The sequence below is a fragment of the Bactrocera latifrons genome, unplaced genomic scaffold (assembly GCF_001853355.1).
Source record: "Bactrocera latifrons isolate USDA-ARS-PBARC rearing strain unplaced genomic scaffold, ASM185335v1 scaffold_26, whole genome shotgun sequence".
NCBI lineage: Eukaryota > Metazoa > Arthropoda > Insecta > Diptera > Tephritidae > Bactrocera > Bactrocera latifrons.
Genome location: NW_017536185.1, coordinates 1,649,615 through 1,663,980, shown reverse-complemented (window position 1 = coordinate 1,663,980; position 14,366 = coordinate 1,649,615). Strand labels below are relative to the sequence as shown.

At 35.8% G+C, this 14,366-nt stretch overlaps 1 protein-coding gene across 7 annotated transcripts in view; it reads left to right on the top strand.

Annotated features, from left to right (window-relative positions):
- The window catches only part of LOC108969624 (collagen alpha-1(XVIII) chain), a 396,591-nt gene that overhangs the window by 305,216 nt on the left and 77,009 nt on the right, over positions 1-14,366 (top strand). For all 7 annotated transcript variants that reach the window (XM_018934460.1, XM_018934459.1, XM_018934458.1 and 4 more), the window contains one exon: positions 1,291-1,455. In XM_018934460.1, the coding sequence (XP_018790005.1) occupies positions 1,291-1,455 (165 nt within the window). The remainder of the gene's footprint in view (positions 1-1,290; positions 1,456-14,366) is intronic.

Genomic DNA, 14,366 nt, shown 5'->3' with positions numbered 1-14,366 from the left:
TGGGAACCCAATGACCCCTAATTGGTGACTAAAACAGGGCCATGTGCGAGCAAACATTATCTGCTAAAAATTTTTTATTTTTTAAATTTATACGACCGTAATATTTTTCAGTGCATCCCTACTTAAGCTTTAAGTTATACTTAAGCAACTTTCTGCTTTTTATTCAGAATGCGGCGATTTCTGAAAGTGAAAAAATCACACAGATTAGAAAAATGTTTACACTTCCATCACTTATTTACAACCCTCACCATAAATGCCTCTGAAAATATTTCAAATCACACAACCACTTCCCGCACCCGTTCTAATACATTAAAAGCCCTTTAGTGTCCAGTTATCGCCTCAGACAAAGAACTGTACGCTCGTTAGTGTCCACTAAAATTACGAGAAAATTAAACCAAAATAGCAGACGCAAATTGGCGACACTTTGACTCGACATATAAAGGCACACATTTTACGAGCCTACGCACACATCTCCATGGGGAATGTGAACAAACTTTTTTTCCAACAACAAACACATGCTCACACAGATATCCGTAAAAAAGCAAAAGTAAAAACCAAAAAATCCCAAATCTCTCAACACAACTTCCAGCGCAGACGCTTCACGTTAGCCCCAGCTTTGGAGCTTGAAATTAAGCGGCATTCCCCTGTCAACAGGCGCGTATTGGGTAGGAGACGCACACATGTACACCTACCTTTGTACTATATGTGTGCTTGTATGCTTGCGACATGTATATTTATTAGTGTAGTTTGTTCGCTTGGCAGGCTAACAAATGATGGAATAAGGGTTAAACACATTAGCAGCGTTAGGCGACCAACGTGGTAACACAACAAAATCAACAACAATAACAACAACCAGTCGAATTGGAAACGTACGTTAATAGTAAAATGAGATTTTCTTTTGAATGCGCATCATTTATCAAAAGATCCTTTTCACATACCTACAAAGGATAGCAAAAACACAAGAAAGAAAAAAGTATTTCGAAAATCAAAAGGTAGTAATAACAACAGCAAATAGCAAAGATAAGCTGGAAAGCAACGAAAATAGTGGGTCAAAGCCAGCAAATCTACATAGGGGCTTGAGGAAAAACAAAACACATTGGTCTTTCCATACTTGTATAGGCCGAAAGTGAGAAATGCCAAAATAACCAATTTCCATTTTGACCAGCATATTCGAGCACCTGTTGTCTGGCCAAACTTTACTAATATATTTTTTCACATTTTTATACTTTCCCCCACACACACACACATACACACCCGACATACCTGCCAAATATAACACAACAAACACAGGAATCCTTAATGGGCAATTCAATGCGTCCGATGCGCAGCTCGTCGCCAGGACCCAAGGGTCCACCAGGTGATAAAGGCGATGCCGGAGCGGCGGGCGAACGTGGTCAGCAGGGTCAGAAAGGTGAACGTGGTGATCCGGGAATGACTGGCGAGAAAGGTGATAGGGTAAGTATAATAATATATGCTCACATTCATCTCTACTTAACGTACATGTGCGCTTGTGAATGAGTGAGTGATAAAGTGAAGTAGACGTGTGTGAAGTATGTTTGAGTGAGCGTGTACGTGGATATTTCAATACTGATTGTTGAAACAATTAGCAATTCATTACACATATTTTAATACATTTTTTATATAAATATATGTAATATACTATTTTTTTTTTTATTGTCTGTATTATTATTTTTTTTTTACTGACGTTTTATGATTGTTATCTCATAAACGTTTTACTTGATTGAAAAAGAGCAGTGATATTCCTACAAAATCGAGAGGTAAAAATTTAGAATTATTGTTTTTTCATTAATCGGATGTCATGAGAATAACGTTCCCTTAATGTAATCAAACTTCAACCTTTAATACCTTTTAAAGAGCATTCATTTTCTACAAAATGTATGGAAGGAGATATTTTTTCGAGTATTTGGAAGCAAAAGATGGGTTTCCTGTCTAATAGTAATAAAAAATGTTAAACTGCAAGAATGAAGTCGTTCACTTTTATATATATATATTTTACAAGCTCATAGTGAAAGAGATGTTTTTTGAGTTATCTAAGAACCTATTTCTCTAAAGAAAAGAAGAAAAAAAATTGTTTGACCCATCCTAATATTTACAAATTTTTTAGATGTGTAGGAATCGATTTCTTAATTAATTATCTTCTGTAAGGATTTGCCAAAGCCAATTTCTGAAGAATGATCGATAAACAACTTTGAAATATTCCAAACATAAACATTATTCTTGCGGGTTATTAAATAGGATCTAAAATGTTTCAAATAACTTTAACTTTAGTGGTACTTTTACTTGGCAAAAGCTTTATTTGGTGGTGGGTATCTTAGATGAGCGCGGAACTGAAAATACGACTCGTATTTTCCTGTTATTTTTTCTGGATCACTTTTATTACTAAAAAGAACACATCTCTAAACACAGTCAATCAGGTTGCTTACCTCTTCGAGACACCAAAACTGTTCACGGTAATCTTCCATATAAATCTTTCCAATATATCTTCTGAATGAAAACTCGTTTACTTTCCAAAACCTTAAAATATCGAAGCTTGAAAATGCAGCGTTTGCTACATTTCAAATAAACTAGAATCGATCTTATACGAGTAGTCATCTATAAATTTGGAAATTATGCAATTGGTAAAACTATTAAAGGTATCGATAACTTTTATGTCGAGGTACCTTCCTTCCTTCGGCTTTAAAGCAACTAGATATGTGCTGGTGTTAACTAGGCTAAAAACGTAGACGATGTCTAGCCAGTAATGAAGAGCAGGAGGAAGATCTACTTCAAGTGTGAAAAGTCAACTAAAGAAGAACGACTGAGATAACTTGTGCGGTATTTGTCACCTTTTACATAAATTTATGTATATTTGCCTAAGAATATGATTAAAATATATATCTATGAGAGAGATCTATGATTAAAATCATATTTTCTGATATTACCGCTTTAGCATAGAAATAGTGAGAGTAAACCACCTTAACAGTTGTAGAGCTTTCTTAATGCGTAAATTTAGCGAAAATTTATCTATTTGCTTATAAATTGCAACAAAATCGCGAAAAAATCGAAAAATTCAACAAAATTTTTAATAAAACCGTTAAGTACATGGTGCAAGAAAGAGAGCAATGCATTACCTTAGCATTAAAGGGTTTCAGCTTAATAAATTTACCATAAATCAACACTTCCTGCAAAGCATATGTATATCTTCATCACGACATGCATTTCTAGGCGTTCTCTCACGGATATATTATATGTAAACACCAACAAATGTATGTATATGTTCCACATCCGCACCGTCGTCCGTTGGTGAGTAAGCTATTTCGCAGAGGTGAATCCTTCAACTTGCCATCGCAAAAGTAAGCGTTATTTCTCAGTTTCTCGGCAGCTGGAAGATAAAAATGTTATCACATCAATAGCTGACTAGGAATAGTAAAACAGCTAACGCAACGAAATCGAGCTGAACATCTGCTGCATCAGCTGCTTTTATTGTTGCTGCTTTCATGCTTCCTTCACAGCGCGTACGGGCTTCTATTCAATTTCACACTTAATTTGATAAGCGTTATATACGTGTGTTACGCTCCACTAGCACTAGCAAGCAGTTTCCGCAGAAACACACACCGCGCCCTAGTTTTCAATCTATGTACTTGCTCTTCACATACACGCATCTATGTGTATGTGCGGTGTTGTTGCTATGCGTAGATAGCAGTTCTGCCTTGAATGACGATTCGTTCTGCTACACTGCGCACCGGACACTTTAGTGATTTTTTCTGCCATCTCATGGCTGCGTAAGCGTTATCTCTGTGCTTGTGTGCAGGCATTTCAGGCTTCGCTGTTTGTCTGATTGCTGCTTTCCTCTTCATTACCTGCTAATATTTTCTCTCCTGTTTGTTTTTTTCTTCTACGGTTTGAGTGTTTGTTGTTGCATATTTTCACATTTTCCGCAGTGTGGCCTTGTGGGTGTGAACTGTTCTCCGTCCTGCATGCATAATCACCCAATAAGCGTGTAAAAAGTTACTTTTCCGCCTGTCTTAGCTTGGCCGTGGCGGCGGCATAAAACCGTGTTGCCGGCAGAAAAAAACTGTACATGTAACTTTACGCATTCACTAAGTGGACTTATCACTTTTATTTGCTTTCCCTGACTTTCATTTTCATTTTGTGTATTTTCCATTTACTTTTCCTTTTATTTTCACTTGCTTGGTCTCTCAAGCGCTCTAATAATTCCAAATAATATTTTTATGTCAAATAAAGGCATCGCCAGCATTTTTGGCATATAATATACTGTGTGAGCATGCAAATAAAAACAGGGTGTCACGAAAAAAGGAAATTTTATCTCTTTTGAAGAGTTTTTTATTTCTCCTTTGTTATCGAATTTGTGTGTGATTTTAGCAAACAATTTACTCAAGAAAAATCATTTTATAAATTCATTTCGATACATGTCTTAACATACCAAAACTTAATGATACTTCAAGTTTATTTATCCTCTCTCAGTATTTAGTGCGTTTGTTAGTTTCATGAAATACACTATTAATATTCCTATAATACTTCTTTGATATATAATTGATGAATATTTGATAGTAATGTCATAATATCGGTCAAAGGTAATACCTACGTAAAACCACGTAACTTAACGGGAAACAAAACACAACAGAACATATCTAACATAAGATAGCATGACTAAATTTGAAATAACATAACATAAGTTTACTTCACTCAACTTAACTAAACTTAACTTAACTTAACTTAACATAAAGTATATATATAAATGATCAGTATGTTGAGCTGAGTCGATTTAGACATGTCCGTCTGTCTGTCTGTATATATACGAACTAGTCCTTCAGTTTTTAAGATATCATTTTGGAATTTTGCAATCGTCATTTGCTCTTCAAGACGCTGCTCATTTGTCGGAACTGCCGATATTGAAACACTATAACATATGGCTGCCATACAAACTGAATGATAGGAAAAAAGTTCTTGTATGGAAAACTTTTGCATTTGTTCAGACCTACTCACTATAGCATACAGCTGTCATACAAGCCAAACAATCGGAATCAAGCTGGTATCTTCACGAAATTTGACATGAATTACTCCGAAAAAAAAATTTCAGATCAGATTACTATAGCATAAAGTTTCCATATGAACTTAATTCATAGTTAATAAAAGAAATGCACCTGCGAAGGGTATATTAGCTTCGGTGCAGCGGAAGTTAGCGTTTTTTCTTATTTTAACTTAACTCAACATCTAACACTACTTAAGTAAATTTTAACATAACTAACCTTAACCTGAAATAACAGGGCATAACTCAAGTTAACATAACATAAGGTAACATATCAAAACTTAACATTTTATTACCCAACACCCTGTCCCTTTGCAAAAAAGTAAATCCATCTGCTCTTTACGTGTCAATGCGTCGTTTGTCTATGCCGTGGTACAAGAATATGTTTGTGCATATAAGTGTTCTCCCACGTATTACTTCAATTATGTAGAGTGCGTGTGCTATTATCACAATGCGCTTTTCATTTTAACTTTTACTGCCTTTTAACGTTTCGTTTACTTTGCTATTTTTGTATTATCTTGTTTTGCTTCTATTTTAGCAGCAGCTATATTTGTGGTTTAACTCGCCCTTCTGCGCCATATAACTGTCATTTTGTGGCCTAGTATTGTCTCACAACTGGCGCTGATTGCGGGCAGGTGTGTAGGCTTTTCACACGTTTTCTTCAAGGACACACGCAGCACTCTCTTGTGTTTGCTCTTGTCGCCAGTTTCTTTTTGTTGTGACCCTGGCTTTGTGGCCTTATCCTGCAGATGTTTCAGCGTGACATATTTCTGCAACTTTTTATTTGCGAAATACTTCCCTAGAAAGCAGAAATCGCTTTGCGCCAGCTTTGGCTTTGGCTGTCTGCTATTGCCGCTGCTATTATCGCCTCTCTTGTGGTTAGCGCCAGTCATTGTGGCTCAAGCGAGGCGATGATAATCATTGCTGTTCTGCTCGCAACTGCCGCTAAATGGGCGTGTCTGTGTTTGTGTGGGTGTATCCGCTAGCTCCTCCGTTGTTTCTCCTCTACTTTGAGAAGTGTGTGCATAATATTTTTAATGTATTTTCACGCCTTCGTTCCATGTGCGGTTTTCGTTCGTCTCTTTTTTGGTTTTTTGAACTTCTGTGTGCTCTAGGCTAAATATATGTTTGGTAGTCACAATTACAGGCAAGTGCTGTTTTCCATTTTTTCCTGCCCACAGCTTGTGACTGCTGTTGTGTTGATAAAAATGGTTGCTCTCTTTGCGGTGTTCATAACTTTTTCTCCAGCTGCTGTCCTCCCACTAGTTATAACGGCCGGTTATGGTTATTTATGTTTGTTGCGTTCTAAATATTCCAGCCCCTGACAACTCCACTTCACTGTGCGTTACAGACTAAGATTTATTTGACCTTTGTCACATTATTTATTTCAATTTTTTGCGAAAGTTGAAAGTTTAATTCGCTACTTTATTTTTATTGTAACGCTTTATCTGTTCTCATTTTTCCCCACGTAATAACGAGGGTTCGAGCAGTTTACGCCTAACTTTGTTGAGCAGAATTGAAATTTAAATATTTTATTGCGACAGTTTTCGGGCAAAATACCGAAATTTGAGGGACTGCCGACGATGCAGCTTTTAGTTGTTGCTTGAAGGCGATATTTCTTGATAATTTTATATAAAAATGAATTTCCTCTATCAGAACTATTGAGCTTGTGCCCATAACTTATTAGTTAGAATTAAAATTTTTCTAAGTTTTATTTCAGTTATATGTTTATATATGTAGAAATCAAAAATCAAGAATTATGTAAAAGTGATGCATAGTTACCACCTTAGCTTATAAAATAAATTTAGACACCGAGTCTGAATTGTCATCGATAGTGTAATCGACTATGGTGGCATTCGTTAAGGGCAAGCAAACGGAGTAGTCGTTCGCAGGCGCTTGAAAATAAATTTAATTTTCTTTTGAATAAAAATTATATTCATTTAATCATAATTGAAAATAAATAGTTTGGGTATTCTCGACAAAATCAATACGTATATTATAACCAACACCGTCCAAGTTATTAAATTAGCATAAGATCATAGCGCAGGAGCACCATAGATCAAAGTTGAGAACAAAGACAAAGCTAAATACTTTTACTTTTTGGACAACCAGAAAGCTTAATAAAATGTGAAGTTTCTTCATTGATTCTTAATGTCTTAGTATGAGGTCTGGGTACAACCAAAAGCATTGTGAATAAGCTATTGCAGAGATATTTATTGGTCGGCACCCGGAAATAGCATAATAACATCTAGTGTTGGGGAGAGGGTATAGAGTAAGGAGTAGAATTAAAATCATGGAAACTATACTTCGGAGATTGGCTCCCATACAGTAATAGATATAGGCATAGAATTCTGCTAGAAAATTAATCATTTGTTTTATCGAGACATATACATATACATATACATACATATGTCTATCTCACTCAGACATAAAAACCGAGGAAATCACTAAATACCTAAGGGATCTAGTATAAGCAATTGCCGACATTCCTTCGGTTGAAACTTTTAACGATAGTGCTTGATGTAACTTGCTTCGTGGCAGAACACCTATACATATATATGCTGATATATAACTATACATTGTGACAAAAAGGTACCCAAAAATTTTATATAAAATTAAAGATATCCAATTATTCATTCTTATTTATTTAGTCGCCTTCAAAGTAATTTCAGCCATATGTAAAACACTTATGCCAACAATTTTTCCAGACCCAAATCTCATCGTTGTTTTTCCACAATTCTGCCCATTTTGACTGATGTGCTCACGTAAGCGCCTGCATATAGCTAAATAGAATTATTGACCATCTGTATCTTCAGAAAAAATCCATAATGCACCAAATCACGAATATCGGTACAAAAAAATTAGCTTCACCTTTATTTTTAGGCGGCTTTGGCGTGGGTTTTTCCCTCCATTTCGATGATTTTTGACCTCTTAGCATATCAAACTCAAAAACCCGTGCCTCGCCGACAGTTACAATGCTCTGCACGTATGGGGGATCGGAGTTCGCATGATCAAGCGTGTCTAAAGAGATTTATTTACGGTACTGTTAAAAAAAAAAATTCAGCTTTATTGGGACGTCTCAAGCAAGAACGCATTTCATAGCCCAAATATCCACCAAAGTCATTCGAACGAACTCGCTGAAGTTTTGTGGCACTCTTGCCATCTCTCTAACACCTGCCTGACGATTTTCAAGCACCACACCCTTTACCTTGTTAAGTTTTTCATCAGTATAAGAGATCGAAGGTCGTAAAAAAAGCAGCATGTCTTCAACGACCTGTTGACTGTCTTCGGAGACTCTGTAAAACTCGTAGGCTTGTGTTTTTTATAAAACTGAATCACCGTGAGGATTTTCCAACATTCGCAATTATTCCCCAAGCGAAATTTGGTTATAAATACAAACTTTGCGACAAATTCTTGGTTCGAATTTTTTATTTATTGTAAAAATCGCAAATTATAGTAAATAAGGACAGTGGTACCCACTTAGCAAGACACATTTTTTGAAGTATAATTTTCACGCGACAGTTTTCTGGTGGTATTAAGAAGAAAATAAGTTTAAAAAAATAAAAAATTTGCTGGTATGTCGAGTTAACATAAAATATGGAATATTTTGTAAGAGTTTTAGGCTTATTCGGCAAATAGTGTAGAAGATGTTAGCGTATTTGTGAGAATTTGTTCACTTGGATTCCAACTTTTTTTTTCACACATATGTCTTTAAGTATCTTTGGCTATGCAGGACCGATTGGCCTGCAACTTTCATTTCTCTTAGATATAATTATACTTTAGTTATTAATAATTGTATAAGCTTTCGAATTTCATATAATTTGAAGCGAAAAAATTGTTTTCATATTTATACATCTCTATTCGGAGGCCGTATTCGATATCGGCAACGGGATCAAGGCCATCAAAATTTTTTCAAAATGAATATCTCATTTTTAAAGAATACAAAATTTTATAAATGCACATTTTTTTTATTTATTAATTAAATAAAATGCGTTTTGAAAATAAAATTAACAAAAAACCAGAAAAAACGTTAACTTCGGCTGCACCGATGCTAAAATACCCTTGTTTTGTAACTATGTGTTCAGTTTGTATGGAAGCTATATGCTTTAGTAAGCCGATCTAAACAATTTCTTCCGATATTACATTATTTCTATGAACAATAACTCACACCAAATTTCATGAAGATATGTTGTCAAACGTGAAAGTTTTCCATACAAGAACGTGATTACGATCGTTCAGTTTGTATGGCAGCTATATGTTTTAGTGATCCGATATCGGTAGTTCTGACAAATCTCTTGAAGAGAAAATTTCAAAACGATATCTTAAAAACTGAAGGACTAGCTCGTATATATACAGACAGACAGACAGACGGACATGGCTAAATCGACTCAGCTCAACGTACTGATCATTTATATATATACTTTATAGGGTCTCTGACGCTTCCTTCTTGGTTCAGTTTATACAAAAAAAAAAAAAAAACAAAAAAAACAATTTGTTAACCTGCAAGTTAATACGGGTATAACCGCTCAAAGCTATCATTTCAACTAATGAGTTTCTCTCTGAGCTCGAACGCAAAACAGTTCATATTCATAATTAGCTGCTTTTAAAATTTATTACTGTTCACTTAAATAACATCTGAACTATTTTATCACCAGCAGTGGACATATACTTTAGGTGAACAAATTGCGAGCAATTCCCCCAGTATTTTCGTATGAACGAAGAACAACAGAAAGTCCACTGAAATACATTTACTTATTATGGATGAACAGTTTTGTAGCTTTCAGAATAGCTTTCAGCTTGAGTCAGAAAATTGAATTAAATATTTTTCATTAGCTAGAGGAGGTATTAAAATTTCAGTCACAGTTTTGAGGTTATTATAAGTTGAGCTAATACATGTAGGGTAACCTAACCATTAGAAACGATGATGAAGATGGAAATTATTAGTCTTAAAATCTCTTCGTGGTTTGAATATTAAAAATCCTTGTTTCGCACTGCCGAAATATATCGTTAACTAACTGTAATAAAAAATGTAATAAAAACCTTATTCTTTATTTTATTTCTTTTTTAAATTAAAATGAAACTACTTAAAAATATATAATGAATATACTATGAAAATCGAAAAATTCTGTCAAATGAGAAGACATTTTATTGAATTGCTAAGTTTGCAAAAAGTGGCTGGTTTTCTATACATTTCAGGTTTATAACATATGTAAAATTTGGTTAATCATTGGATTGCTTGAATGGGTCAGAAGTAGCTCACGCTAAAAACGCTAAAAAGGATTTGTATCAAAATAAATGAAAATATGTTTTTTTTTTATCTATTTTTTATCTATTTGTATGACATCTAACCAAGAGAACACCGAGCAAAACCTGTTAGCAATAATTCGTTGAGAGTGCGTATTTCCATTATATAAACTGATATATACACATGATATAAGCATATGAATAAATATCAATAATGCACGAGAAAGCACACTTAAAGTGTTGCTAAACAATTCCAACCCACTCTCCATTTGCGCTCACCATCACTCGTCGGCTCTATAAATACGAACATAATTGACGTCTGGCGTTTAGCGAGCCTTCTCATGCATAAAGCAAAATTGCCATATTACACATATGATTAGCATGAGGTCTACAACCAGCAAATGTGCTAGCAACGGATTGCCAGCAACAATGCCAACAGTAGGCATAGAGCGTTGTAAGAAAAGCCAAACATTTCAAAATAATTGACATTCATTTGTGCGCCTAAAGACCGCTGTAATAGGCAACATTAATGCAAAACTCATGTCAGCCGTTTATTAAAATTTCAGTGGAACAACAAATTTCGCGCACTTTTGCATATTTCATAGCGCATTTCATCAAACCGTCAGCGACGTCAATGTCGATTGCATTTACACACACACACACTCACACTACAAGTCAAACCACACACATGTGTTTGTGTCGGTGTGAGTGTGCGCAAATAAACAAGACCCGAACTCCAGTCACACAAATACATTCATAAAATGTTTACTGTTCTCCTGAATAGTTCGAGCGTATGGATCTTAATGCCTTTTTGGTTTTGTTTTGCCTTCTGTTTTTTCTTCGGTTTCGCTTTGCTTTTTGTAAATAAAGTACTTAACGTGTGGCATTTTGGGCTGACTGACTGGCTGCGTGGCGGGTTGGTTGACTGGTTGACAGCTCGAATGAGCGGCAGGCGGCAGGCAGCGGCAGTCGGATTGGTTGAATAGCTCATAGACATGCCTGTCAGCACTTGGCGCGCAAAACTTTTATAAGTTTCCTCACATGTGCCAGCAGAGTGAGGAAGGTGGCGGTGGGAGAACTCGGAGCGCATAGTGTGGCCGTTGCGAAAGTACGTGTGCCTGTCTGTCCGCCTGCAGCCGCTTGTAGCAGCGCATATTCCAAGTACTTTATCTAGCCCGCGTGTTGCATGTTGAAGTGTGCATATGTTTTAGCTGTTGCACACTTCAGTGACATACGCGCGCGCATATGCGCATAAATAAATATGAACAACATATACATATAAACAACAACAAGAACACGCTCTGGCAAATTCATAAGTTTCACTGCAAACGCAACAACACACACACAACCGCAGTCATGCGATTCGTCAAACTACGGCAATCGATTGCCAGCGAGCCAGACCTGCGTTACAGGGCCTGCAACATGCACGTTGGTATACCAGCACAATAACAACACCAAAGCATCAGCACGCGGTTTGCAAGTCAGCAGAAAGCCCGCGGCGCGCGGCGAGCGGCGAGCGGCAAATTCGCTTCATTGCCAACATTAAAGTTTGCTCGTACCTTTTGGTTATGATTATTGTAGTTGTTGTTGCAGTTTATAACGGCTGCAAATTGCAGGTCGTACTTATTTTTGGTGTTGTTGTTGCCCGTTATTTTGATGGCAGTTGCATGTAAATTAAAATGGCAATCCAACATTGCCGGTTCGCGTAACGGTAATAACAAACGCACGCTCACACACACACATTCAATTTTTGGCAAGCACACACACTCATAAATATGCATACATTGCCACAATGACACACACATGTCACGCTCTCGTGCATTCATGTAGAAATTTGTTTGTTTGCCTGCTGGTCTCTGCTTCAGTCTATGCATGTGTGTGTGTGTGTGTATGTGCGTGCTCTTTGGCATGTTAGTGACAAGTTAGAAAATGACATTAAACTTTCGTCGAAAGTAACTAAACTTTAATTTACGGAAATTTGTTGCAAACTTTCCATTGGTGTGCTTTGAATATGTTTTGCATACAGAAAAGTTACTCATACGCCATGACTGTTTTCGGTTAGTTGCTAACAAATTTCTTTTAATGCTTGGCTGCATATTCTGGTCAAATTACTTAGAGATAAAGCATAACTTTCACAGTTATGAACGTGTAAGCAGCGCATGTTGCACAGTGCTTCGGTGCTTCGGCAAATACGTACAAATGAATGTAATATGTTGGTGGTTTACTTTGTCATAGTTATTAGTATAAAATATTGTGGTAGTAGGTATATTGAAGTAGTTTGATACATATGTTTTTTGCGTCTGAGCTGAATACTGTCAACAAAAGACGAAGTGGTTACGAAATTAGTGCAATATGTTTGGCAACTTTGTGAAAACACATCATTAGCATATTGAAAACGCATACTTTTCTGTGCAACTTAGTTACTTATATATGAATTTATAAGTATTTTGAGTCAAAGGACTTAGACTTAAATTCAAAAGTCTGCCAGATGCCTGGTAGAATATGACTTCTTAAGACTTAGTACTTTTCAGATTGTCAACAGTCTTACACGATTTTATAAGAATAATGCTGTAATATCGGATCAAATGTGACACGGGGTGTTGCATTTCAATTGCGTTAGTTTTTCTCTCAATACTGGAACCAACTTTTTCCATCATACGGTATGGATCGATTGAACACATTTTGATTTGCGTTTTGGATATAAAGCCAGTAAGGGTATGAATGATTGATAGTAGATCTTAAGAACGATGGCGAGTTAAGGTCGCAAAACACATCTCTGACAACGTAGTAGAGCACTCTAAATTCTTTAGCCGTATGGTGATGAGGAGTACATATATTTACAGTGGCGAACAAAATTGAGTGCATTTTCACGACGCAGACTTTCGTCACCCATAAAATCATAATCACACATGCAAATCCAAAAATCTTTTTTGTATTACTTTTATTCTTTAATTCTTAATAAATTCTATGCAAAAACAAAGATGATAGAGATGAATTCGAAGAGACTTAAAGTAAAAACGAAATTTAATTCTTATTTTTTTGCAGTCTCAGAGAGAGATTGCCGCCGAATATATAAATTACATTAGTATAGGTTCACTGATACTTTTTTTTTTACCATATATTTGGAAATTTTAGGAAGATAAGCAAACATAAATTTTTATTTATATGTCTAACTAAAGAAATTTAAGATCGTTTATAATTTAAACTATTTTTTTCGGTTGCCACTTGTAAAACAATAATTTTCAATGAAATTTATAAACAAGCGATATCAATTGGATCGACTCCTTTTTTTTATTTTTCATAATTGGACATGGAATTATTTGTAAAGCCTCCATCTGAAAAAAAAAATTCCTACTATCGTTTGCAGTTTGCCTGTGACAGCCATAATTTCTCATCACTCCACAATTTGCCAGAGTTAGCAAATCAAAACTGTCAACTTCCACTCACACTTTTGCCGTTAACCACTGAATGTTAGAATATCAGTTTGTCATAAATTTTTATCAACTGACTTAAGCAAATAAAAATCAAAGCGCAGCAACAATTACAAAGCTTCTCCTCACCACCACCACACCCAGAGATTTACGTCTGTTTGCTCACTCGTTGCGCTTTCCGCTGTCAATCATGGCCCTGCTTGCCATTGTTTAACTCCTGGCTTTGCCATTAAAAACGATTTATGGTTTATTATTGCTTCGGCTTTTTTGTTCTTGTGATTTTGTTGTAATTTCTTCTTTTAGTCCACCCTTTGCGCTATTCATTTGTTATGATTTGTGCCAGTCTTCGTGTGTATTTATTTCTATTTAAGCACTTGTGCTTCGGACGGTTGAAAAAAACTTGCCGTTTTTATAGCTCTTTGGGGTCACAACACATCGCGAGTGCTCCACTTGCCACACTTACTCGTTCATCACTTGCAACACTTCGCTTTGCGCTCGTAAACTTTTTCTGCGGCACTTTCAAAGCAATTCAAACTCGATTCACTGAGTAGCCTTTTCGATATTTTTTATTTTATTTTTTTGTTTGTAATGTATTCCATTGTGTTTGTTTCACTGTAATATACTATATATATTTTTTCGAT